General features: G+C 48.8%; 1 protein-coding gene across 2 annotated transcripts in view; it reads right to left on the bottom strand.

The window, feature by feature from the left end:
- The window catches only part of PITPNM1 (phosphatidylinositol transfer protein membrane associated 1), a 297,695-nt gene that overhangs the window by 97,173 nt on the left and 179,848 nt on the right, over nt 1-20,674 (bottom strand). For both annotated transcript variants that reach the window (XM_086953244.1, XM_086953245.1), the window contains exons 10-13: nt 8,694-8,929; nt 7,953-8,142; nt 7,415-7,522; nt 4,652-4,845 (exon numbers count right to left, since the gene is read on the bottom strand). In XM_086953244.1, coding sequence (XP_086809370.1) covers nt 4,652-4,845; nt 7,415-7,522; nt 7,953-8,142; nt 8,694-8,929 — 728 coding nt within the window. The remainder of the gene's footprint in view (nt 1-4,651; nt 4,846-7,414; nt 7,523-7,952; nt 8,143-8,693; nt 8,930-20,674) is intronic.

Genomic DNA, 20,674 nt, shown 5'->3' with positions numbered 1-20,674 from the left:
CTCTGTTGATCTGGGACGCCATCTCGGGTGGGTGACTAACGCTACTCAGCCATTGGCTGAAGCTCACACGTGGGCTGATTAGAATCCTACATAGACAGCAGGATATGGCGCGCAGCGTGTACGCGCAGCGTGGACGCCATAGTGACGCCGGAGTCACGCAAGAGTCCAGCCCGTCTGCGCCCGTCCGCGCTAAGGACGGGCTGGACGGCTGGACTACTGGCCTTTACAAGGTAGGCACCCCTGTCCTGAAATACTCTTTAAGGGAGATGCTGCGGCTGAAGCCCGCTCCTGCCCCTTGCTCTCATCGCTACAGACCTGAGGATTATTTGACATGTCCCAGCTGTGTGTGCTTTTCGACTGAGGCGGATGAGCCTCTGCTCACTCTTGCCTCTGCTCTTCCGGAACCCTGCTCCTTATCACCACCCATAAACCCCAGCGAGTCCTGTCTTCTTCTCAACGCTCGCTCGCTTATTAAAAATAACATTGTTTTCAAGGAACTGGTCTTAGATAAAACACCTTCTTGGGTCTTTATTACGGAGACCTGGGCTAAAGACTCCTCCGGTCCTGATCTGGTTGAAGCGGTCCCTGAGGGCTACTGCCTTACTCGATTGGACAGATCAGGCCGTGTTGGCGGTGGTCTGGCCATTTTATATCAGGACAAATTTCACTGCCACACTATACCCCTTTCTGACCCTAAGGACACATTCCAGGTCTTATACTTTTCCCTCTCTGATTCTGCTAACCCAGCATTTAATGGAATCTTGGTATACCGCCCTCCTGGCCCAAGAGCAGGATTTGGGCTGAAACTGATGCAGGTTCTGGAACCCTATTTTGGCCGACAAAATCTGACCATTCTAGGTGATTTCAATTTTCATCTCGAGCTATTGGAGGCTCACGACACGATCTCCCTGGTAGAAATAATGTCAGCCTGCGGACTCACCCAGCTGGTGAATGGTCCCACCCACCGAGCGGGGCACACGCTCGATGGTATTTTCTCCAACGACCCTAGGCTGACAGTTGCCAGCCCCTTCCATCTCTCCTGGTCGGACCATCTGGCCGTTCCCTTCAACATGTTGTATCCCGCACGGGGCTATATTAGAAGGGCCTCGAGCACCACGGAAGTGCGAAGGAACCTCAAAAAGATCAGGGAAGACTCCTTCCTTCCATGGACAACCAGTTTGTCCATTCCTCGGGAGGCAGATACCTCCACTGCGGTCTCTTTATTTGAAAATACCATTGCTGAGGCCATGGAGGAGCTTGCTCCCGCAAGATCTTGCTATTCTGCGAGGAAAAGACCCTCCGCTCCCTGGTTCTCCGAACAGCTCCGGCTTCGGAGACAGGAAGTAAGAAGGCAGGAGCGCTTATGGCACTCTAGCTGGGCCTCTAAGGACAGAGAAGCCCATAGGGTCCTGCTTAAAAACTACAAACTAGAAGTTATTAAGACCAAGCAGGAATACTTTACGGCACTCACCTCCTCATTGTCATCTCCTAGAGAACTTTTCAGGATTGTCGATTCCCTTACGACCCTTCAGACACCGGATCCTGTGGTTGCCTCTCAGGACCTGTGCAACAAGATAGCTGCCTTTTTTCAGTCAAAAATCGCTGACATCTATGCTGCTTTGGAGGTCCAAAAATCCCTGACCGCCGTCCCCCTGCTGCCTGCTCTCCCTGAGCCCAGTGTTGCGGAACCCTCTCAACATCAGGAATTGATTTCCTTTCCTCCTCTTTCCTGTCAGGATCTTGAAATCCTGCTTGATAAAACCAAATCTGGTTCTCCGCTGGATGTCTGCCCGCTAAAGATCCTCAAGCAGTGCAGAGAATCTCTCCTTCCTCCTCTGGTTGACATCATGAACAGAGCGATGAAGGAAGGCATTTTTCCCCAACAGTGGAAAAATGCTGTTGTAAAACCTTTGCTTAAAAAGCCTTCTCTGGACCCCGGGGTGTTAAAGAACTTTCGCCCCATCTCACTGCTCCCGGCTCCCGCAAAGATGCTCGAAGCCTATCTAAATAAACATCTGGCTGCATTTGTGGAGAGCTCGGGCTGTTTGGATCTTTCCCAGCATGGGTTCAGGAGGGAACATAGCACCGAGTCTGCCCTCACCATAGTGCTGGATACCATCCGCACCAGAGTTGATGAGGGTCAGACCTCCCTCCTGATCCTTCTAGACCTCACAGCGGCCTTCGATACCCTTTCTCCTGTGGTGTTAACATCTCGCCTGAGGGAAATTGGGGTCCGCGGGTCTGCTCTGGGACTCCTTTCCTCTTTTCTCGACCATAGAGAACAAAGGATAATGCTGGGTTCATTTCTATCTCCATCCCTATCTGTGCAATGTGGGGTCCCCCAAGGGTCAGCGCTTAGTCCTACCCTTTTTAATATCTACGTGACCCCCCTTGCCAGACTTATTAGATCTTTTGGGATGGAGGTAGTTTCCTACGCGGACGACACCCAGATCCTAGTCTCTCTCTCCCAGCCAGCTACGTCAACTGCCGCCAATTTTAGATCTTGCATGGAGGCAGTTGGCCAGTGGATGATCCACAATTCACTAAAGCTGAATGGGGAGAAGACGGAGGTGATGGTTTTTGGAGGAAAGGAATCGATCTGGTCGGCGGAGTGGTGGCCGAACTCGCTGGGCGCATGTCCCGAGCCCACCTTGTCAGCAAAAAACTTGGGAGTTATGATCGACCCCAACCTCAGTATGTGCCAACAGGTCAACAGGACTGTTTCGACCTGCTGGGGGATTATCCACACACTGAGGAAAATCAGGCACTTCTTGTCACCCCAGGCAAGAAAGCAACTTGCTGTCGCTTTTCTGGGCTCGCGACTGGACTACTGCAATGCGCTGTATGCAGGGCTTAACAAGAGTCACCTACAGCGCTTGCAGGTGGTCCAGAACGCGGCAGCGAGATTTGCTCTTGACCTACCAAAGCGTGCCTCTGCCACTGAAGCCCGAAAACAACTGCACTGGCTCCCCGTTGAATACCGGATCCTTTTCAAATCCATGTGCCTGGTGTATAAAGCTCTTGCTAAACCCAGCCCTACAAGCATGGGATCCATTCTTTCTCGGCATAACCCTAGTAGGAATCTTCGCTCCAGTCACAAACTCCTCCTCTCTGTACCCCGTGTCAGAAAAGCAAGATGGGGAGGTAAGGCCTTTTCCTTTCTGGCACCCAAGTGGTGGAATGCCCTCCCTCTGGAAGTAAGATCTAGCCCCTCTTTGCAAACTTTTAGATCCGCGCTTAAAACTCATCTTTTCACACTTGCATACCCGTAGTGGTATTCTGTATTTTCTGTTTATTGATTTTGATAGGCGCCTTGATACCTTCGGGTTTAGTCTGCGCGATACAAGTTGCTTAATAAATAAATAAATAAATAAATACTACTCCAAGCGATTGCCAGTGGTTAGACTTATTGCAAGCATTACCCCATCACCTCTGTGTCTCTGCGTATTTGAACCTCCAATATAGCACCTCTTTGCATTTCACTCACCCCCCAATGGTGTAATAAATAAAAAAAACATGCACACTTTAAGGTCGTCCTTCAAAGATTCCTTTTCACCACAACAGACACTTATCAGCAAAATATAAAATGGTGCAGCAGGTGAACAAAGACTCTCCTTGACAAAAGAGAAGAAGAACCTTTCCAGAAAACAGAGGAGTCCAGTAGCTAACACAGTAAGATACAGAGTTAAGCTATAGGCTCACCTCAAAAAACTTTTTTTCGAGACTAATAGGCCAAAACAATCCATGCCCACAGAGCAGAACATCAATCTGCCTAAGAGGTACAAAACTGTTCCTGGATATCAAGGAAGATCCCAAGATGGAGAAGATTGAATTACTAGAGTATGAAGGTACCTTTCTTTTCTATTTGCAACCAAGTGAGCAAGAAGAAAGGAAATCCTAGCCCACGCCATCAGGCACTATTGAAGACTCCTCTCGGAGGCGTCCATAAATGGACGCTGCACCGAGGGAAGGAGACTGGTTAAAACGTTAGGGCATTCACCGAGGTTACTGCAAGACATGCCCTAGATCAGAACTTGCTTTTGCTTCTGGAGTTGAACACAAACTTTAAAAATTACATATTAGTAATGACTGAGTATTTCAAAGTTTTGACATTTCATCAGTCTTCCTGCTCTATGAGTCAGAACAGGGAGGCCTCACCAGGTACCAACCGCCAGGACATCAGGAATAGTCTATTTTACATCACCTTCCTTTGATTCTGAGTGCCAGGGGGTTTGAACATTTTCCACAGACTATCTGCAGCAATGAACTTTATTTATTTTTTACCTGTAGCATTAAATATTCCATTTGTTCATACTTAGAATGCTTGTTGTAAAGTCTATTTAGTTTGTGCTGTACGGCGCGTCTACTTTTGAACTTCTATCCTTACTACAGACGTCTTGCAGACTCTGATCAATGGTCGCAAACAACAAATTTGCGGATGGAATCGCTAACATAAGAGCTGTGAAAATGTGTGTTTTCGGACTGTGCAACTAATGACGGAAAGTAAGCCACTTCCGGTTTTTGTGGTTCAAATGAATTAAGACTGGACACTAAGCAGGCTCGAACAAAATACTACGCATTCAGCATATTAATACCTTCCCCATGTTTCACTCCACACCTTGTTTTCTCCACATGGTGCAGTCCACCTTACCTACTGGAAAAGGTTGGAGGCTGCCTGGAGTCAGACTCTGGAGTTGAAGTGTCGCTACGCTTGCGTGGCAACTGAATCCCGGCTCCCTCAGCCATGCCGGCTGGCGGTTCTGGGCTGCTCCGCCCCGGCGGGTCAGCGGCTTCAGCTAGCGGGTCCTTGCCTAGGTACACCCCTGGAGACAGCAGCTCCATGTTCTACAACGTAGCACCAGAAAAAGAAAATAAATTTGCAAGTCAGACTTATTGACCTCTTTTCATACCTGCTGGGAAAAGGTTCATGAAGGCAGATGCTCATGTGCCAGGGACATAGAGGCACATGGTTTATTTAGGTGGTAAATTAGCATGAACATTTGCTTCACATGACTCTTTATAGAGACTTTGCAAGGGACAAGCAAGGGATGATGCCTTATCTTGGGGAATCAGTCTACTGGTAAATATACTCTGGAGGGTTGACCCATTTTTCTTTGATCTCGTCAGATTGAGAGATCATTTGCGGGGTTCTTAGTATATCTCTAGAGAATGTGGAATCCGCTCCCAGGTAAATGAATGCGATCCTGGCCTCTCTTGGATATTTTGTGGGATCCTCTCCCAAAAGTACTACCTGTGGCATGCTTCATCATCGGCTCCTCAACCACTGCGCCTACTGTGAATGGGGGGCCTTAACACAATTTGTAAGCAGAGCTCTTAAACTAAGAACGAGGGAATATGAGCGAGTTAAAATTGCCTGCCAGATCCAAACTTTCTTTACTGTAAAGATCCTTAGGCCAGGTTAAAAACAGTAGGATATCTTCATTGGTATGATGGCCCAGGGAATAAATGGATCCCATCATGGGATGGGCCGGGTGGAATCATCATGGGGTGGAGGGAGTTTACTAAAGGGGTTGGGAGATTCACAAATGTAGAATGTCTCGTTTCCTTTCGTTTTTATTTGGGAGCTTTAATAAGAAGACCCCTGGCATTGTTGACACATTGTGGAACTGCTATGTGCGAAGAAGGCTCATGGTTTAGAGTGATCAATGCATTCCTAGTGGGTCATACTGATCTTTAAGTTCATAATTATTGCCAGCCAACATTTAATTACCTTTTTCACTCAGCCTAGAATTTATGAACGACCTTTTACAAACATTTTCTCTCCTCTTCTTTATAATTTGTTCTGCTGCCTTTTCGCGGCACCAAGTCAGGGGCCACTCACCAGGCATGTCTCCAAGAAAAGCTAGTGCAGAAGTCAATAATCTAATTGCCTGGCGCGAAGGAGAAGGTCAGCCCTTTCAGGGCAATTTTAATGCTTATTTACTGATGCAGAATTCTGTACTTTGTTCTTCCTTACTAAGTCTGATACTCAAGCTTCAGATGTTTATGCACTAAAGGTTGGATATTGGAGGGAAAACTGATTGACCGAACAGGGCTGTGCAACTGAAGGCGACATTCTACAGTCTATGCTAGGGACGCAAGCCATGATACTTTCCTTGGACACAGGACAGTCTGAATTTCAGTATAGGCTTGCTTCCTTGAGGTATTTTAGGTCATGTGATGAAAGATACAGTGTTGAACTCCACAAAGTACTTGCAGAATGTCTAATGAAAACACACACTGTGCACTTTCTAACAGTTCATCATGTATTTGACAGCTACCATCAGAGTTCGAAAGAGGACATTTAAAGAGACTGCATAACAGAACGATACGTCCCTTTGTGCGTTTTGACACTAAATCCCTTAAAGGCCCATTTCTTGACGTCAAGTGTAATGCTGCCCTTTTCTTCTGTATCAAGAGCCTTGATGAAAATCATTGATAGAAGGCTCTCTGATATCTACGTTTGCTATACATCAAAGCAAAATGTGGTGATAGATGCAATAAGAGATCCTTGTTCCTTTTTTGGATTTGTTTCAGGAGTGTGCAAAGCTTGAGAGGCAGGCAGCAGCTTCAGTCTTTCATGAGTGGTGTGGGCTATCTGCACCAGGCTCAGACGAGGATTCAGAATATTACTGAAGGCAAATGGGTGCCCAAACATTTGCTTTCTTCTGGAATCTATTCTTGCATAACGGTCAATGTACAGAGTGGCTTCCAGGAAGGCACTGGATCTAGTCTATCCTTTTCCGCCTCTCTTGCTATGGCAGGGGCCCTTCACAAACAGAAACTGCACAGAGCAGAAACATACTCTGCCACTCAACACCCAAAGATGTGCCTTCAGGATGCGGAGGTCAGCATGGGGCTACAAAGGACACTTCAGTTTTTCTTCTTGTAAAAATGCTCATTTTCAAAAAAATAAAATTATGAGGCTGATGTTTTATGTTTTAGGTTTAATTAGTTTCCTTTAGTCACAAAAGATAGAATGGGCCTTCAGATTGGGAGTAAAAAACACTACTTTGTAAAGTGTTTTGGGATCCCATTTATAGGTGAAGTTGTTGAAGGTTCGGTTTGGATTCTCCTGTCTAAACAGATGTATACTTCAATTGTACTCTGCGCTTATTTATAAGTTTGTCTGTAAAAGCTTTGTAAATAAATCAGTGAAGGCTCGTAGCCATCTCCAGCACTTGTGTATTTCAGGGCGAACCACTTGGGAGTCTTGAAGCAGGGGTCCTGATTCTACAGGAATCTTATAATTCTGGATCGTCTCTACCCTGCCCATGCTCCAGATGTTGCACGGTCACTGAACTTCTCAAATATATGGAGTAGAGAGAGCTGGTTACACGGGGGATCCACCATACTCGAGATGAAGTTTTTACCGTGTGATGGGAACATTTTCACTACCGACAGGAGGACTTACCACGCTCCCCCGGCGGCTGCTTCCTCGGCTGCTGGACATTACGGAACCGCTGTGACACAAGATGTCGAAAGCCAAAATCCCTCCCACACAGTCTCCAATAAGAACCACCTGCAAAAGAGCCAGATGAGAGAATCAGACAGGACAGAAAATACTTTCATACTCCAACACAATATCTCAAGTCAACCTACAACACTTACTCCATTTAGCACCTTTATACCAGCCTCAGTCGTACACCAACCTCCACAGTCGACTCTTGTTCATCATCCCACATGGCTAATGCCTCTGCAAACTTCTCACACATGACATCATCAGAGCAAGGATCTTTAATTCATCACATACTGACTCAGCAGTTACACCATCCATAGAGCCAACACTCAAACTATGTAGCTCATGCAACTTACTGCATTAAGTACTCGGACACTGTCTTAACCAGCTACCTTCTAAAAATCATCACTCCATCTCTATCCCTTTTAGTCCAAGACAATGTTACCCTCTGACTGCTCGACAAACACTGCCCCCTACTGGAGGGGAGTCTCACCTGCCCACAGAAGCCAGTGCCTTCCCTAGATTTCAGGAAGTCATGGTAGGCCTGGTTGACGCGGGCGATGGTGGCGGACACAGCGTTCTGGTAGTGTATAGAGGACGTGGCCAGGAGTGGTAGCGCAGCCAATGGGATGTGATCCTGGCTATTGGACAAGTTATCAGTGTCATAACTGTATGGACTCAGACTGCAAAAGAACAGGGGTGGAGAACAAAAAGTAAAGTGAGGATCAGTGGAGGAGGGGACTGTGGAAAAAGACCAAGAAAAGCGAGTGAACGAGAACATGACGGCGTTGGGAGGGAGCAAAGGCATTGTGCAGAGAAATGGAGATGCAAACAAGAGGGAAAGTAAGATAAATGGAAGATAGCAAAGGAAGTGGGAGAAATGAAAATAGATAAAGAGGAAGAGAGAGGAAAGGAAGAGGCAAGAGGAGTGGTGATGAGAACTAATACAGCAAGTAAACATAGCAAGTAAACATAGGCAGAAGAAGAAGGAATGAAACTAGGACGAGTGAACCAGTGCAAAAAACAAGAGACACAGCCCAGAGAAAGATGAAAGCCTTAGAAAGAGAGGTTGATAGAAAAGAAAAGGTGGATAAGACACTGATGAGAAAGGCAGAGAGCTATGATGGTAACAGGCATGGAAAGAGGATAAATGCCATCAACATTGCAGTTCCCCTCCCGTCAACATCAGCTCCCCACCCGCAATGATTCCATGGCAAGCCAAAATGGTGTGTACTTGGAGACAAGGGCGTAGGCCTCGGCACAGATGGGTGGGCAGGGTACCAGGCGTAGGGCGATGTGCCCGAGGGCTTCGGGGAAGTGCATCCTCATGACCCCATCAAAAGCAGCGGAAAGGGTGTGGACATCTGCCTGCTTGGATGCTTGGTCACCACTGCCAAGGTCTAATATGTTCCCGCTATGCAGGATGAGGAAGAGAGCGTGGATCTCACTGAGGCTTCGTGGCGAGCCATCCTGCAAAGGGAGAAGACATGAAATAGGGAGAAAACATCAGCAAGAGACGTAAAAAGGCATGGGAACAATCATCAACAAGAAGAAGGCGAGTGAGAGGAGTAAGGATCAGGAACAAACATCAGCAAAAGGAGTTAAAAGGCATGGAAACAATCATCAACAAGAGGAAGGCGAAGGAGAGGAGTGAGGAGCAGGTACAAACATCAGCAAAAGAAGTTAAAAGGCATGGAAACAATCATCGACAAGAGGAAGGCAAAGGAGAGGAGTGAGGAGCAGGTACAAACATCAGCAAAAGAAGTTAAAAGGCATGGAAACAATCATCGACAAGAGGAAGGCGAATGAGAGGAGTGAGGAGCAGGTACAAACATCAGCAAGCAGATATATTTGAGGAAGTCGATCAACAGTCATGAACAAGAGAAGGTGTAGAGCAAAAGCCTTTCTTTCTACAAACAAGCATAAACATCTTTTTTCATACCAGTTTGGTTTCCTTCAAGTTCTTTGCATCAGGTGGAGTGTCACTGAGGAGGTTTGGGGGGCCAAGATACTTGCGCAGGTGAACTGTCGGACCAGAAGCATGGTTCGACAAAACCCAAGTACTATACGGACTTGGAGAACTCCTACACTCGCCTGTGTACCCCTGCATATCTTTTAGCACCGAGGCAAGAGGTTACCTTTTCCAGTGCTTGTTGCCTTTTAGTCTGAAAGTGTTGCAATGCTCACAGCTGCCAAAGTGAAACTCCTTTGAGTAACACTGGAAGAAGGTCAGTTCCACATAAACATGGCTGCTGCAATTACCAGTAACCAGACTTTTCCTAGTGTTGACTGGGGACAAACAGCACAATTACCAGATCGGAAATGCCCTACAACTGGGGGCAATCCCCAGAGAGTGTTCTGAGGGAGAGTGCTAAGGCCCCTCATACGCACTCAACAAACGGCAAGGAACAAAAGAACTCCACAAAAGTGTAGCACCTAGTGCTACCCGTCAGGCATTGCAGCGCCGGCTTGACGTTGGAGCAGGAAGCCGATGATGAGGCAAGACAACCATCTTGCGGGATGGAAATAATCATCCAGTTAATTAGTTGTGTGAGGCATCCTAAGTTCCGACAAGGGATCCCTTCGGTTCCCTGATTATTGATCACACATTTATTTAGAGAGAGAGAGAGACTACTCTGCTATACTATCATTTGGGGAACTTTGTACATTACTTGGTACAGGTTCTTAGGACAGGTACACGGGACCCCTATAAATATTGTCCTTTTTAGGTCCCTCTTTGTTGTTCACTTGCTGCAATTACCAAACAGGAACATCAAGAGAACCAAAGCACCACCCTGTAAAGGTGGGCTACAAGCAGGTTAGAATGATGGGGGAGACAGGACACAGATAGGACCCCTGGGGACTTTTATTAGTATCTCTGGTCAACCAAGGTGGCAATCTCTTGCAGCCGACTTCCTATCTCCTGGGTGCAGGTTTGTGGTGAAATGACAGGCTGAGGGGATTGTTGTGTTGAGGCCTCAGCGGCATCATTTATACTGCAATATCCCAGGGCACTAAATGAGACAATCTGCCAACAAGGTCTCTGGCTCAGTTTGCATCTAAGGGACACGTCTCACAAATTCCAACGCCACCTCCTCGACCTACGAGCACTTGGACCCCCTTTCTTTGATCCACGACTACTTCAAAAACTACTTACAGCACTAGATGAAACATCATTCCGACCACAGCACTCTGGGCTAATGTCATTTCAACCTCTTTATGTAGATCATATTAAAAGGTTCATTACTTCATCACTGACCTCAACATGATTATGAACCCTAAAAACTGACCCTATTTCTCACACTTTTTGTAATCTCAAAGTTAAAGCCAACCATGCTGACTCTCACTTCACCCCGAGCCCTCACTCTTACACCTAACAATATTAATAAATGCAAAAACAACAATTGATGGACAGAATGCAGAACAATGTCATACATTCACCCCAGTGCATCTTTTTGGGCCCGTATGCAAATCAGTCTTGACCCTGCGCCCAATGGGAACAGTCCAGCCCGAACTGCCAGGCCAGGTCCTCCCTGGAATGGAACGAATGGAAACACGTCTGGCACACTGGCACCCGCACTACACAAAGTTGAGCTATCTTTATTGTATAACAAACTGCCCAGGCTAATGCTTCGGTTCTGTATAGATGTGCCCTTAAGGAGCCTTCTGTAAAACAAAAATACACAATGAGGAGCCTTTTCTTGTGGCACCCCAGTCCCACACGAGGGGACTCCCTGCCGTGGAGCTTCACCCTCTCAGTGAATCCACCTGGGCTGGTAGAATAGGGCAATGTCCCTCTGGCAGAAGGGAGCGGTCGTGATTCCGCTTCACTAACATGAAAAGATTGTGGACAAGGTCCGCTTTGAAATCAAACTGAAAAATCTTCCTTGACATTAACTTATCATAACGTGTATTTATAAAGCACACATTCACCAAGAAGGAAATCTTGGCATGAATAACAGATGTTTATTGTTACCCAACTCAATGGTACTCAAGTTATCGACCTCAGAAGGATGAAAGGCAGAATCCATCTGCCAGGATTTGAACTTGTGACTATGAGGTCGAACACAGGCCCCCACAGTGGGTGCATTAATCCACTGAGCCACCAGACCCGACAACTTTCTCCCACCCTTCTATCTGTATCCAAACCAGCCACAGGCGCTGCCAGCTGCGGCTCATAGCAGGGCAGAGCCCACAGGGGTGTCTAAAATTAGCCTGACTGTCACCCACTGTCAGTCCTCCAAGGTGCCCCCCAGCCTTGCCAGCTGGGGGTGCTCAGTGAGCTGATGAAAGAATGTTTCAGCTTCACTGGCACTGCCCGCTGTAGCGGGGCACATCAAAGAGAGGCATGCCAGGGGCAAGGAAAGCAGCCACGGAGAGGAGGCTCTGCCCAGCAACTTCAACACAAGCCACACAAACAACATGCTTATCTAAAGTATGGTCTAGGCGTGGAAGTGAACTGTAACTTTGCCTGATCAAAGTTTTGAATACAATCATTTTTTTGCATTTTGATGTATTGTTTTTTCCTACAAATCCTGCAAACAAGCATTTATCACCCTGATCACGCTGCTCTCAGCTTTATTTTTCAAAATGGATTAGTTGAAGGAAAGCCTTGTAGATCCCACCGGCTGCTGCCGCTCTTGGGAGCAACGTGCTCTGTGAATGGCTACTGAAGTACTCCCAAGGGGAGGGCACAACATCTAATACCCAATCAGAAACAGGCATACTCTGGTGGGCTAAGCCAAAATGTGAATGGAACTTTGATCAACCAATGGCTGAAAGGAGACCAAGGAAAAGAGAGACGTGAGAAGAAATAAAGGAAGTAGCAGGCTATGTCAAATAAATTCAGTAAATGAGAAATGTGTGAGAGAAAGATTTCGAGAAAAAGTAAAGGTGTCATGGGCAGCAAGAGTCTAGAGACAAAGAAATGAAGAGATGTGGGAGTAGAAGTGCAGAACAGAAGTGAGAGGGCTATGGTTATAAATAAGAGGGAAGATGTAGGAAGGTGGATATCTGACTATGGTTACCCCCAAACTTTTTGCCTGGTGTTTAGCTGGTTTTTGACTTAGTTGGCCTGGGATCCTGCTATTCAGGGCCCCAGGCTGATTGCTCTCTCCTTAAAATGGACTCCATGTACCTTAGGTGCATAACACAATTGGAATTGGTTCACCTTATAGGCCCCTGTAACAGTGTACCATAGGTACCCAGGGCATAGGTGTAGCCAAGGCCTACCAGGGGCTGCAGCACGTATTGTGCCACCCCTGGCCTGGCCTCCATCTTTGACACAACTGGCTGATCACTCAGCTGGGGTAAGTCGGTGTAACCACCTCTTACTTAGGTACAGTATGTCTGTGCCTAACCCTAAACTGGACACATATGTTCCTATCAGCCACTCCTATGGAAGGCCTCATCAATCCTGGAGGCAGAGTGCTTGGAAATATGTGAGATGGTGCTCTGGCATGAGCTGAGCCTGTCTGCAGCTGTCGGGAACAACTCCCTAAGCTGGTCCGGGATATTGCCATACCATATACTCTTAAGTGCATTATAATCCTCGCGGTTAAATGCTAACTTTGGTTTGGCTTTATCAAAACATGTCGAGTAAGGTGTCATACGAATTGGAATACTATCCCCTCGCCAATTCTGGCGACGGGGATAGCATTCCACCCTTCTAGAGGGACACGACATGTGCGTAGCCTTAACCCCGGTTAAAGTTAAACAGAGCCTCAGCTTCACAAAATGGACGCTGCCACCACAGACACAAGTCTGGCCTCCTGCTGCTGACCGAAACTCGGCAGATGGTGGCCTGGACAAAGGGTTTCCTGCCTTGGGAGGTGCGAGCACCACCCCAGACAGGATTTTGTGTATTGGGTAGGACAGGGCTGAATAGAATCAGACATGCCCGGGGCACACCAGGTGTCCCCGTGCATAGGCCAGCCCAAACCGGTTCTGGGGCCTTCCAGCCCCAGTCCTGGCGCGGAGCTGGACAAAGGAAAGGGGGTGTAACCGCCCCCCTTCCTGGTTCCTCCCAGAGGAGGGACCTAGTAGGTGATCCACCCCCTAGATTGGAATAAGAGGGGGAGCAGTGCCATTGCACAGCAGATCATCCCGAAATCAACTTAAACTAAGAAGAAGACTGGACTTCGACATTCTGCTGCACAGAAGACTGAAGAAGAATCTCCCTTGTGGCCAAGGAGTGACCACCCTGTGAACACAGGTACCAACCAGCGACTCGACGTCTGCTTTGCCGCCGCCTCCCGCCGGAGACCGAGCCCAGAGCCCGACAAGAACCAGACTCCCAGACCTCTCAGAGCCCGATCCACAGTCCCTGCGAAGAAGGGACCCGTGGAGGCACCGAGTGACGTGGGACCGGACCTCTTGAAAGACACCCGAAAAGCTGACTGCGCAGCTTCTGAGGCATCCTCGACGTTGTGCTTTGGGGATTGAGAACCCCCACCACCGAGCAGCCCTTGCACCGAAGATCAGCCCTCCAGCATCTCCACGATCTGCGTGGGGCCCTTTTGCATTGTGCCACTCGACGCGCCATCCCGGCCACTAGCCACGCGGCCAGCGGCCAACTTGGCGACGAACCCGAAGATTTAAACAGCAGGTCTGGTTGCTCCAGACCTACCCAAGCTCCTGTGAAAAGGAGCACCCGCTCTGACCTTGCTGGTCCGAGTGAACAGCATCTTTCAACTTCTGCGTGGCTTGCATTTGCCAAGGCCTGTTTGCTCCGATCAGGTCGCCGACACCGCCAACAGCGAGAAGCCTACGTGGGACAGCTCGTGACCGACTCCTGGACGTCCTCGACCCCGGGTATCCACGTGGCTGCAGAAAGAAGCTACCCGACAACGCCTGTTTGCACCCGACATCGCCTGGTTCCAATCTGGTTCCACGGTAGTCACTGGCTAGTGACTTTGAACACTGTCCCCTCTGCTTTCAGGTCTTCAACTCTTCAGATCCACCCTTGGATCCACCGGAACTCTTCTCATCGAGCCGCCTGCAGCATCTTCAGCTCCAAGCACCATCGACCAGCGTGACGAAACCCGACACATCTTCGACCCTGTGCACCCGCTTCCTGTGGGTGAGGTAACTCAGCTCCGCCGGTGCTCCTGCATTGGTACACATCCCAAGGGCCTGTGTTTTAAGTTTCAGCTCCGTAGGTCACTCGGAAGGTTCCTAACTTTCTAACTTTGTGCTTTTTACGCACCATAGACTTTGTATTGAGAAGTGCGTGCACTTTGAACACTGCACCCGAGTCCCGTGGGCCTTTCCCGACTTAGTTAACTCCAGTCTCGAATAGCTCCAGCGATTCCCAAGGCCCTAGGCCTCTTCACTTTCCTTTAGGTATCCCTTATACCACTTATTTAGTATATGGTTTAGGTGGCCCCTAGGGCTCATCCATATTGTGCAACTTTTGTGTATTTTAAACTGTCTTGTGATTTAACGCTTGTGCTTCTGTGCTCATAAAGAGTCCAGGGGATTTTAATAGTTAATAAATCAATATATATTTTCAATATATATCTGTGTGGTGTCCCTTTCATTTGGTATTCAAGGGGGTTGTGTATGGTATAACAGCTGGCTTCACATGCCTTTCAGAGTTTAGCCTAAGACTGCTTTGTCCACGTTACCAATAGGATAACTGGTCTACAAGGTTGAATTACAACCATCATCATAAGGGTTGCTTGGCATGGTACAAAGTGATCACTAGAACTAGTGAGCATTATATACCAGGCCAACTTCTCACATTGGTGGCAGCGGTGGGATCTGAGCTTGCTGTTGTTTTACCATTGCAATCTTTGAGATTATCATTTGAAAGATCATACAGGTACCTGCTAGGTACATATAAAACAAGACTAGTATACTTAAGTTCTACTGAACTTAGTTGTTGTAGAGCAAAGGGAGTAGCACACCCTAGCTACAACTACTAGATAGGTTTAGTAGGTAAACACCAGTGTAGGTAGATTGCAACACATCCACCCACACTAGAGCAATGTCTGGAACAGAGGGGTCCAGTGGACTTACTCCTGTTGAGAGTGACCCTCCAAGGGCACCATCCCAGTTTGCTATTTTTCCCTTTAAGGAATTAAGACAGCTTTGTGTCTTAAGGGGTCTGAAGACAGGGCCTACCCCTACTGCAGACCACCTAAGAGAGCTCTTGGATCAGTCTGAAGCTCTAAAGACCTCTAAAGCAAACCCCACAGGGAATGCTGAAGGAGGCCATCCTTCAGAGGATGACACTGTAGACACCCCTACCCCTATCATCCTAGTAGATGAGGAAGCCTCCACCACTGGAGCTCCTCAAGTAGAGGTAGAGGAAGAGGAAGAAGAAGAGGAGGAGGAGGTGGAAAGCAGTGAGTCAGATGATGACAGAGATAGTCAGGTGCTGGTCAGTAGACTGAACCAGGCTAACTTAAGTCAACTTGGGAATGAATCAGGTAACAACCCATTCAGACCCCCAGGTGGACTTAACCAGGGCCATAGGAGGAGAAGGCATCACTCAGGTGAATCCAATACCTCCCATGTCTCTAGAGGCTCTCATGGTCACTCCAGAAAGGAGATGACTAGCCCTCAGAGAAGGGAACATGAGGCCAAGATGAGAGAGGCTGAGCTTAGGATCCAGAGGCAAGAATTAGAGGTTGCCCTGGCTAAGGAGAAACTTGCTAGAGCAAGACAGCCTAGAGAGAGTGGGGTAATAGAACCCACTGGTGGCAGCAATATCCACAAGGATAAAGACAGGTCCTTTGATACAAGAAACCTGAGTAAGATTGTGCCCCCCTACAAAGCTGGGGATGATATCCATAAATGGATCACTGCAATGGAGAGAGCCTGCAGAGTACAGCAGATCCCTCAGGAGCAGTGGGCAGCAATCTTGTGGCTCTCCTTTGAAGGTAGAGGCAGAGACAGACTCCTCACAGTTAGTGATGAGGATTCTAGAAACTACATGGTCCTGAAGAGTGCTCTGATTGATGGGTTAGGCTTAACCACTGAACAGTACAGGTTAATGTTCAGAGACACCCAGAAGACACAGACTCAGGACTGGTCTGAATTTGTTGAGTGTGCCACTAAGGCTCTGGAGGGCTGGTTGCTGGGAAGTAAGGTTACTGACTATACAGGATTGTATAATTTAATTATGAGAGAGCAAATCTTAAGTAATTGTCAAAATCAGCTTCTACATCAGCACCTGGTTGACTCTGATCTGACCTCCCCACAAGAATTGGGTAGGAGGGCAGACAAATGGGTCAGAACCAGGATCAGGCCTAAGAACCAGGGTGGTGACCAAAAGAAAGAGACTACCAAGCCTCAAGAGAAGGGTGGGGATAAAAGTAAGGAAAAGACTTCCCCAGGGCCCCAAAACTCCAAGAATGGGGGTGGGTCCCAAGACACTTCTACATCCCAGAAAAAGCCTTATTGTCATACCTGTAAACAGGTGGGGCATTACAAAACAGATAGCTGTTGTCCCAAGAATGGCAATAAGGAGAATATACCTCCAGGTAAGGCTCCAACACCTCCTGTCACTGTTAGCGGTGGTCCCCCAGGTGGTGGGAGCACCCCCAAGAATTTGGGTGGGTTTACTTTTGGAGGACAGGTGGACTCTGGCCTATCCAGGTCCCCTAACTCAGATACTCTTGTCTATGAGACTGGCATGGGGTTTGCCAATTTCACAGCTTGCCCAAACACTTTGAGCAAGTATAGACAGGAGCCCCTCATCAATGGCTTGAAAGTTGAGGCCTTCAGAGACACAGGGGCTAGCATCACCATGGTGGCTGAATGTCTAGTCCCCTCAAGGCAACTTTTACCTGATGCCAAATATCAGGTGACAAACATTGATGGCATAGAATCCAATCATCCCATGGCAGTAGTCAATCTTAGCTGGGGAGGTGTCACTGGCCCAAAAAGAGTGGCAGTGTCAGCAAACTTGCCTGTAGATTGCCTACTGGGTAATGATTTGGAAATCTCAGCCTGGGCTGAGGTTGAACAGCAAACCCATTCTAGAATGGTAAATCTCCATGGAAAGGTTAGTGGGGCTGTAATGGCTACAGCCCCAATTCAAGATGTCCTTCCTGAAAAGGTTGGGAGGGCTGAGCAAACCTCAGCCCCATCTTTAGATAACTTCCCTCCTGAAAAGAGTAGCAGGGCTGTACTAGTAACAGCCCATACCCAAACTGAGTCTCCTCCTGAAAAGGTTGGTGGGGCTGTGATGGCCACAGCCCAAACTCAAACTGATACATGGGTAGTGAAGCCTGAAATGATGGATCACTCCACCCAAACAGAGAGCATTGAGGAGGAAGAGAAATCTCCCTCCCACCAGACTTTAGGAAAGGATCAGCCTCCTCAGGGAACTGATCTTACCCCTGATGAAGGAACTGTCCCAGAGGTTGTTAGGCCTGGCCTGACAGAGCCTCTGATGGCAGTGGACCCTTCTCAGGAGGGACCCAGTCTGGAGCAGGTAACCTGCCCCTCTCTACCTTGCCTTACTCAGCCCAGGGCTGCAGAGGACAAGAAGGACAGTGAGACCCAAAGGGCCCCCTGGCAAATAAAGCACCCCCATCAACAGATTAGGGGCACCGAAACTAGTAGCCCTAGTGAGGTGAAAACTTTAAAAACTCCTGAGGGATCCCCCTTAAAAGTAGTTAGGGACCTCCCCCAGATGGATATTGTTGGGCACAGCCAAACCTGGGACCAAAAGGCCCCAAACCTGACCTGTCCCTCCAGTAAGCCAAACAGAGGGACCCAGCCTCCAGCTTTAGGTAGCCAGAGGTTGACCCTGAGAGCACAGTGCAACTCAGTCAGAGAAAGAAAGGCACACATGGTGGAGAGTGATTGGAGGAAGCTGAGCCCTACAGAGGAAACTCACTTCAGTACTCCATCCCAACACCAGCCTTTGACTTTGCAAAGACACACCACAGGTAGAGATTCCCTATGGTGGAGACCCTCAGATACCCTTAGGGTGAGGGATTGCTTAGTGGACCATGAGACAGGGGGTTACCAAGCCAGAGCTGGTACTTCCTTATATGGCCACTTAGGCAATATAGGCTTACCTGGTCAAGGATAGCCTTATCTCCTTTCGTTTGGGGGGGGGTTATGTAGGAAGGTGGATATCTGACTATGGTTACCCCCAAACTTTTTGCCTGGTGTTTAGCTGGTTTTTGACTTAGTTGGCCTGGGATCCTGCTATTCAGGGCCCCAGGCTGATTGCTCTCTCCTTAAAATGGACTCCATGTACCTTAGGTGCATAACACAATTGGAATTGGTTCACCTTATAGGCCCCTGTAACAGTGTACCATAGGTACCCAGGGCATAGGTGTAGCCAAGGCCTACCAGGGGCTGCAGCACGTATTGTGCCACCCCTGGCCTGGCCTCCATCTTTGACACAACTGGCTGATCACTCAGCTGGGGTAAGTCGGTGTAACCACCTCTTACTTAGGTACAGTATGTCTGTGCCTAACCCTAAACTGGACACATATGTTCCTATCAGCCACTCCTATGGAAGGCCTCATCAATCCTGGAGGCAGAGTGCTTGGAAATATGTGAGATGGTGCTCTGGCATGAGCTGAGCCTGTCTGCAGCTGTCGGGAACAACTCCCTAAGCTGGTCCGGGATATTGCCATACCATATACTCTTAAGTGCATTATAATCCTCGCGGTTAAATGCTAACTTTGGTTTGGCTTTATCAAAACATGTCGAGTAAGGTGTCATACGAATTGGAATACTATCCCCTCGCCAATTCTGGCGACGGGGATAGCATTCCACCCTTCTAGAGGGACACGACATGTGCGTAGCCTTAACCCCGGTTAAAGTTAAACAGAGCCTCAGCTTCACAAAATGGACGCTGCCACCACAGACACAAGTCTGGCCTCCTGCTGCTGACCGAAACTCGGCAGATGGTGGCCTGGACAAAGGGTTTCCTGCCTTGGGAGGTGCGAGCACCACCCCAGACAGGATTTTGTGTATTGGGTAGGACAGGGCTGAATAGAATCAGACATGCCCGGGGCACACCAGGTGTCCCCGTGCATAGGCCAGCCCAAACCGGTTCTGGGGCCTTCCAGCCCCAGTCCTGGCGCGGAGCTGGACAAAGGAAAGGGGGTGTAACCGCCCCCCTTCCTGGTTCCTCCCAGAGGAGGGACCTAGTAGGTGATCCACCCCCTAGATTGGAATAAGAGGGGGAGCAGTGCCATTGCACAGCAGATCATCCCGAAATCAACTTAAACTAAGAAGAAGACTGGACTTCGACATTCTGCTGCACAGAAGACTGAAGAAGAATCTCCCTTGTGGCCAAGGAGTGACCACCCTGTGAACACAGGTACCAACCAGCGACTCGACGTCTGCTTTGCCGCCGCCTCCCGCCGGAGACCGAGCCCAGAGCCCGACAAGAACCAGACTCCCAGACCTCTCAGAGCCCGATCCACAGTCCCTGCGAAGAAGGGACCCGTGGAGGCACCGAGTGACGTGGGACCGGACCTCTTGAAAGACACCCGAAAAGCTGACTGCGCAGCTTCTGAGGCATCCTCGACGTTGTGCTTTGGGGATTGAGAACCCCCACCACCGAGCAGCCCTTGCACCGAAGATCAGCCCTCCAGCATCTCCACGATCTGCGTGGGGCCCTTTTGCATTGTGCCACTCGACGCGCCATCCCGGCCACTAGCCACGCGGCCAGCGGCCAACTTGGCGACGAACCCGAAGATTTAAACAGCAGGTCTGGTTGCTCCAGACCTACCCAAGCTCCTGTGAAAAGGAGCACCCGCTCTGACCTTGCTGGTCCGAGTGAACAGCATCTTTCAACTTCTGCGTGGCTTGCATTTGCCAAGGCCTGTTTGCTCCGATCAGGTCGCCGACACCGCCAACAGCGAGAAGCCTACGTGGGACAGCTCGTGACCGACTCCTGGACGTCCTCGACCCCGGGTATCCACGTGGCTGCAGAAAGAAGCTACCCGACAACGCCTGTTTGCACCCGACATCGCCTGGTTCCAATCTGGTTCCACGGTAGTCACTGGCTAGTGACTTTGAACACTGTCCCCTCTGCTTTCAGGTCTTCAACTCTTCAGATCCACCCTTGGATCCACCGGAACTCTTCTCATCGAGCCGCCTGCAGCATCTTCAGCTCCAAGCACCATCGACCAGCGTGACGAAACCCGACACATCTTCGACCCTGTGCACCCGCTTCCTGTGGGTGAGGTAACTCAGCTCCGCCGGTGCTCCTGCATTGGTACACATCCC

Source organism: Lissotriton vulgaris, chromosome 1_2 (genome assembly GCF_964263255.1).
Source record: "Lissotriton vulgaris chromosome 1_2, aLisVul1.2, whole genome shotgun sequence".
Lineage (NCBI taxonomy): Eukaryota > Metazoa > Chordata > Amphibia > Caudata > Salamandridae > Lissotriton > Lissotriton vulgaris.
The sequence above is the reverse complement of the archived record's forward strand: the minus strand, read 5'-3'. Positions and strand labels throughout refer to the sequence as shown.